General features: G+C 50.9%; 1 protein-coding gene across 1 annotated transcript; it reads left to right on the top strand.

Moving 5' to 3' along the window:
- Nucleotides 1-1,036: 1,036 nt before the first annotated feature.
- Nucleotides 1,037-4,333, top strand: HMX3 (H6 family homeobox 3). The gene is made up of 2 exons (XM_036734140.1): nucleotides 1,037-1,466; nucleotides 2,320-4,333. Exons 1-2 carry the CDS (start codon nucleotides 1,037-1,039, stop codon nucleotides 2,961-2,963), a joined length of 1,074 nt encoding a protein of 357 aa, XP_036590035.1. The 3' UTR covers nucleotides 2,964-4,333.
- Nucleotides 4,334-6,964: the final 2,631 nt, after the last annotated feature.

The raw sequence follows: 6,964 nt of genomic DNA, 5'->3' as shown, positions 1-6,964 counted from the left end.
AAGAGGAAAGGGAAATCCTGACCCTACTGCAAGGGGGTGGGAAATGGGTTGGAGACAGGTCGAAGCCATCGTGGATGTTGGACAAAATTGCTAACAATACTCATTCTGCTCCTGTCAGGGTGGGTTTGGGGTGTAAAGACGAGCTAGGACCCTGGGGACTGGGGGAGGGAGGATAACCCGGATCTGACCCAGGCCTCTCCCCACCTCTTCTCCCCTGCCCTAGGCCAGGCAGTAGCGAGCAAGTTCCCCCGAGAAGCAGGGGGGAAAACTTCTTGAGGCAGAGGGGCAGCCACTGCAGCCTGTGGGCGCTCCCGCCCGGGGCTCCACAAGCTCGGAGAGCTTCGTTTCTTGTTCTTGGAGTGGTGCTTTAGCGAGAGCCAATATCCTTTTGTGCTAATAGTCCAGTCTTCATTTGCTGCCTAATTGGACTATATAAAGCCAATAACAGGGGAGCTCTTATAGCCCGAAGCCAAAGCGCCAAAATCTAAGGCAAGGAAAGAGGGGGCGGCGGCAGTCGCGGCTGCGGGGCCAGGGTTTGGCTGCGCCTTCTCTTGCCTAATCCCATTTGCCATTGTACGTGCCCAATCGCCGTATACTCTCCGCATTTAACTTGGATGACATTTTGATTTCATCATTAGCATCCGGCGCCGGATTGACGCAGCACCAAGCCGGGGACTCGTCCAGCCGCCTCCTCCCCGTGAGCAGCAGCCGCCGCCAAGCCTCCTCAGTCCCTGTGTCCCGTCTGCTGTCCCGCGGCCAGAGCTGTACCCCACCCCCTCCCGCCCAGCGTCCCCCCCTTCCCCCACTCTACCGCTCCCCCATCCCTTCCTCCTCCCCCCCACCCCATGCAAGCCCGTCCCAGTAGCTCTCTAGCTGGGTGCCCACATCCCCACCCCGCCCTTCAGACGCTGGATTTGCGCCCGGTGCTGCTCCTACTTTGCGCCGCCTCGTAGTTGAGTTGTGTTTATGGTCTGAGTTGCCGTTCGTCCGCCCGCCCGCCTGCCTGGTGTAGCGGGGACCAGGAGGAAAACGGAGGATGCCGGAGCCGGGACAAGAGCCCTGCAGCAACACTAGCACCCAACCACCCCAGCCGCCGCCGCCTCCCCCACCTCCTCCTCCGCCGCCGCCGCCGCCTCCACCGCCACCGCCCAAGGACTCCCCGTTCTCCATCAAGAACCTACTCAATGGAGACCACCATCGGGCGCCCCCAAAGCAGCAGCAGCCCCCAAGGACGCTCTTCGCCCCGGCCTCAGCCGCTGCAGCTGCTGCGGCCGCGGCTGCTGCCAAAGGGGCCTTGGAAGGCGCAGCCAGCTTTGCGCTCTCGCAGGTGGGCGATTTGGCTTTCCCCCGCTTTGAGATCCCAGCGCAGAGGTTTGCGCTACCAGCGCACTATCTGGAGCGGTCTCCAGCCTGGTGGTATCCCTACACCCTGACCCCCGCGGGGGGACACCTGCCCAGGCCAGAAGGTACCTATGATTGGTTTCCTGTTTCCTTTTCCCTTTTCCAAAACTCTTCACCTCCGCCTTACCTTTTTTCCTTTTTCTTCTTTACTCTTCCACAGCGTCTTTTATCTCTGCCTACTTTTGCCCCTATTTGTAACTTGGCCCATTCCATCACACACTTTTTCGATTCATTTTTGGCCCTGTTTCTGGATCTCTTCTCCCCAATAGCGCTTCTCCTTGCTCCCCGCTCACTTGATTCAAGCTCCCTTGGTAGGCTGGTATTGCTACGTTTCTTGGTACCAATCCCACTTGGGAAGAAAAGAAATAGAGTGAGCTCACTGAGCTCTCTGCCTGGTGTAAAGAAAAAAAAAGTGGTGTAAGAGTGGGGTGGAATGGGCTGTATTAAAGGGTCGAGGGGGACGAGAGAGGACGGGGAATTCGAACTAGAAAGAGAAAGTGGTTTTTTACAAGTTATGTCCAACCAATTCGGGGAAAGTCTTTCCCTTGGCCCCTAACGACAGGGGAGAGGATGAGAAAGAGAGAGCCTAAGGCGATGGCGGCTTTGTACCATTCGATTCCTCTCTTCTTGGGACTTCGTGAGGGCCCCAGGACACCGACATCTAGCGACCTCCTCTTCCCTGGGGAGGGAGAAAGACTCTAGGGAACAGGGAAAAAGCAAGCCTGCTATGAGGAACATCCTTGGTCCTGGAGTGTACCAAACAGTGGTGGAGTGAGCTTAGGGCACACAGGAGGGCAGCGGGGCCGGCGGCTTGTTTTGTGCGGCCTAACTAAAGGGGCGATATCTCTGTGTGTGTGCGTATGTGGGTGCGTGTGTGTTCGTATGTGCGCGTTTGGGTGTCTTTTCTCTCCCCTACAGCGGCCGAGAAATCTCTCTTGCGAGACTCGTCCCCTGCTTCGGGCACAGACAGAGACTCTCCCGAGCCGCTACTCAAGCCGGACCCGGACAAGGAGCTGGACTCCAAGAGCCCGGACGAGATCATCCTAGAGGAGAGTGACTCGGAGGAAGGCAAGAAGGACGACGCGTCATCTGGGGCCGGCGCCGGGGCAGCCGGGCAGGGCGGCGAGGACTGGAAGAAGAGAGCTGACAGCCCGGAGAAAAAGCCCTGCCGGAAGAAGAAGACGCGCACGGTCTTCTCCCGGAGCCAGGTCTTCCAGCTGGAGTCCACATTCGACATGAAGCGCTACCTGAGTAGCTCAGAGCGTGCGGGCCTGGCCGCCTCCCTGCACCTCACAGAGACCCAGGTGAAGATCTGGTTTCAGAACCGCCGGAACAAGTGGAAGCGACAGTTAGCGGCCGAGCTGGAGGCGGCCAACTTGAGCCACGCAGCCGCGCAGCGCATAGTGCGGGTGCCCATCCTCTACCACGAGAACTCAGCTGCCGAGGGCTCCGGCGCGGCCGGGGCCCCAGTGCCAGTCAGCCAGCCGCTTCTCACCTTCCCCCACCCAGTGTACTACTCTCACCCAGTCGTCACATCGGTGCCATTGCTGCGGCCGGTCTGAAGGTGGGGCAGGGGAGGGGGCGCTGGGGACCCTCCCCTATCCCCCACCCCGGGACTGGACGCGTGCTTGCGTGTGCAGGGGTGTGTGTCGACTGGTGGGGAGTGAGGTGGGATTGACCCTCCCGGCTCCCCAGCTCGGAAGGGTCAGGATCAGCTTCAAGAACCGGAGAGCAGGGGTCAGTGTCCCCTTCCCCCTTCCTCCCCTCTCCCCCAAAGGTAACATTTTTGTATGTATTCTCAATGCATTTCCGTGCATTTCACCCTCTCTAGATTGGAAGCTGTCTTGACTCTTGTCGGCTTTTCTTTTGGTTGTAAGAAAGGGAGGAAAGCAAACCCTGACTCAAAATTTTTCCGTCCAAGTCTCTAACATGCCACCTCCAGCTCCCTGCCCTAAATGTGCTGAACCCTAGCTTTTGGTTTTATTTTTAAATAAAGGAAATAATAAAGCAAGGGTTCAGGGGGAAGAGAGAGAAGAAACCCTCTAGTTCTCTCCTCTTTTCGATCATCATTTCCCCAAATATCCCGAAGAAGGGAATTAGCATTGCACTGCTTTCAGTTCTTGGGTTTTGTTTCTTCCCTAACCATTCAGTTTTCCTCCTCTTTTAGTTATCTGTTCCCCCTTTTAAAGAAACCAGTGACAAGCTGTTTCTCTCCACCCCACCTCTCTAGCAATTTACCTGTTTGGGGACTGGAAAATTCACTAACGAAGTGTAAAAGGAGAAAAGAAAACCAAAAGAAAAGCCCCAAACAGAAAATGAAAACAATTCCACCTTCTAACCTGGTTTGAGTGATATTATTTATTGGTAACCTATTATTTAGGGAGTAACCCTCCTTTGTAAATTATTCTTACTATTATTTCTACAACTTTCTCCTTTTTTTGTAATTTAATTGTTGTACTTTGACCTGTGCAATATTGTACGAAATTTTCTGAAAGCACTGCGGCTTCCTCCAGGGAAGGGAAGGAACATTTTCATTGTAAAATTGTGATCATTCGAGTAGCAAAATTAAAGTAGTGGGGGAAGAAGGGGAAGGAAGGACGCTAGGGAAATTGAGCACTAGCTCTGCTCAGAGGCAGCTGGTTACTGGAGCGCTTTAAGTGAAGGACAATCAATTTAGGATAATTTTAACTTATTTGATAAATGTACAGTTTTCTTGTAAAATTCACCCTAAACCTCACAGCCCCGAGGTTCTGCCATCCAATCCAACCTATGTTTCCTTCTGTCTACTAAGCCTGTTGTCGGGCAATAGGTTCCCGTCATCTCCCTCCTCCTACCCCCAAGGATTTCCTTTTACATCTGTCCGGGTTCAATCTCTTTTTAAGAAAAGGAAAAAAAGTAAAATATTGTTACGCTGAATGTCGTCGTGAGATTGAAATAAAAAAAAGAGCAAAGGCACTTATGTTCCAAGGTTGTGTAACTTTTGGAAATGATCTCCAACAGGTGTTTCTGAAACCCCTACTTTCTCTCCTCCCTTCTCTTCCATCCTTTCTATCCGTTGTGAGAAGTGGGTGCACCCATCTATAATCCAGTCTCTAGGGCAGACAAAGGTGGCTTTGTTTGGAGTAAGGAAGATTCCCCAATGGTATAATGCCTGGATTGATCTTCTCAAGAGCGAGGTGGAACAAGGGGAGTAAGGAGTTGTTTTATGTGTGTGTGTGTGTGTGTGTGTGTGTGTGTGTGTGTGTGTATACATACATACATACACACATATATATATACATATATATGTGTATATATATATATATGATTTGCAAAATTCCACTAGACGAGAGCCGACCGACTGTCCAGTCTGGATTGCTCGGTGCCTGTTCCAACGTCTCTTATTGCCATATGTGTCTGTGTATGAAAGATTGTAGCCCAGTTATTTCAGGGATGAGGTAGAAATCCTGGGAAAGCGTTCTACAAAGCTTTTTAAATCTATTTTATGCCACCAGGACCTATCTCCCTTGGGTCTTCCTTGGATAAAAGAGAGAAGGAAGGAAGAGGAAGGGCGTCTTGGGGTTAAACATCCGCTAGAGGTAAAGTGAGGCAAGTGCAGAGACTTCAAATGACGGAGAGGCTTAAACTCATAAGAAAGAACAGAAAGTTGACCAGTCAAACCCGGGACCTCAGTCTTCTTTCTTAGCTCTCGGAGGTTTCCCCCTCTCTAGGAACAGCGTTGCTCGCTCAACCAGCAGCTGCAGAGTCGTAGAAGAGTTTCGAGGTCTTGGTCTAAAAAATAAGAGGGAAAAGGACAGCAACTCTGAACGGGTTGGGCCTTAGTTGCAGTTTTCCCCAATCCAACTCTGTGGCCCAGCCCGAACGGAAAGAGGAGGGGGGAAGCCCACAGGAATTCGATGTCTTGATTTACCTTCGGGATCTGGACACTCATAGACCCTGGCGCGCACGCAGGCGCGCGCACACACACATACATATACACACGCACGCAACCAGGAACCAGTTCTGCTGTCCAGTGTTTTCATTTCCAGTGAATTCAGCTTCCCGAGAACAATGCTTTTTTTTTTAATCAAGATTCACTGTATTTCTTTTCTTTTCCTTTCCTTTTTCCTTTTTCTCTTTTTTGTTCCCTCCGCTAGACAGAAAGAGCAATACTTCGGTCAGTGCTGAAGCTACCCGGCTGGGGCCGAGCCCCAAACTAAGCATGCTCGGCGTCTCCCTACACTCCCTCTACCAGCCGGTAGCAGCTGGGACAGCATACTCCGGCTTTGCTTCAGGAGAGCCGGGCTGCTTGCTTGAGCCTCGAGATTCCCGCTCTGCCTTGCTTTGGAAGCATCCTGGCCGCCTCTCGAGGAAATGGCCCTGGTTTTCTTGTAAAAATCTGTACCTGGGTCTCTAATAGGAGAGCAGGAAGAACTCTCCACACCCGCATATATTGCTAGAACACAGACTGAGGAAAAACTGACCAATAGATGGAATTATTTAGAACTGTCTAGTTGCTCAACGTTCCATTTGCATGAACTGTCTGGGTGTGGAGAGAGCTCCAGGAAAGACACCGCTGAAGATCTCTTCTGTGGTCTGATTTGTATTGGGGAAGCGAGAGAGAGATGGAAAGGAAGAGGGAAAGGGGGAGAGAGAGAAGGATGGGGGAGAGAGAGAAGGATGGGGGAGAGAGAGGGATAGGAGAGAGAGAGAAAGAGAGAGAACTTTTTAATCTCGTACTTTGATATGCTCCATGACCTTAGCCTAGAAGAATTTATTGTTAACCATCATTTTTTGGTTGATGGAAAACTGTCCCCAAAGAACTTGGTGTATATATGGCAAAATTTTGAATTGGGCTCTAGTGAAAACAAATCTCCCATTATTGCCCCTCTGGTTTGGAATAAAAATGAGGACATTGTTGTAAATTAAAAACAAACAGAAAATCGGGGTCAAAACATGTTGTCCTTTGTGTCACCTGCAAACAGAGTGATGCCTTTGACTGTTGGCAATACTAACTGTGAGACGGGTCAATAACAGCTCATTAAAAATAATGTTGCAACAGCAAACATTTCCTTAGACTTTACAGCAAACTCGATGTTATCAAACCCCAAGAAAATTCTTCTTTATTTGTGTTTAGATTCTAGAAAACGGTTCTTGACTGACCCAGTCTTTACGAAGTCGAGAAAAAACTAGTTCGTTACAAGCACAACTTGTCCCCTGCATAGCTTCCTTTGGGCTTTTATTTCCTGCTTCAAGCCCTGAAAGAAAGTCCTTAAGACTGATAGTGTGGGTCCCACAGGCCTGTGCTTCTGGTGCCCCTAAGTCTATTGATCTGTCTTTCTACATGCCTGCCTGCCTCCTTGCTTCAGGTCCAAATAAAGTAGGACCCAGAGTGCTAACACTTGTTTTGGTTATATTGAGGGGGAACTGATGTTGCATGTTTTGCAAGGTGAGTTATCAAAACTGGACTCCACTGCAGCATTGGCAAGAGCACTGTACTTTCCAGGAGTCCAGATTAACCAGAAGATCCAATTACCATCCCCAGGAGTTGTCCATATAATGGTCCCTGGGACTCAACTCTAGC

This window comes from Trichosurus vulpecula, chromosome 8 (genome assembly GCF_011100635.1).
Source record: "Trichosurus vulpecula isolate mTriVul1 chromosome 8, mTriVul1.pri, whole genome shotgun sequence".
Lineage (NCBI taxonomy): Eukaryota > Metazoa > Chordata > Mammalia > Diprotodontia > Phalangeridae > Trichosurus > Trichosurus vulpecula.
The sequence above is the reverse complement of the archived record's forward strand: the minus strand, read 5'-3'. Positions and strand labels throughout refer to the sequence as shown.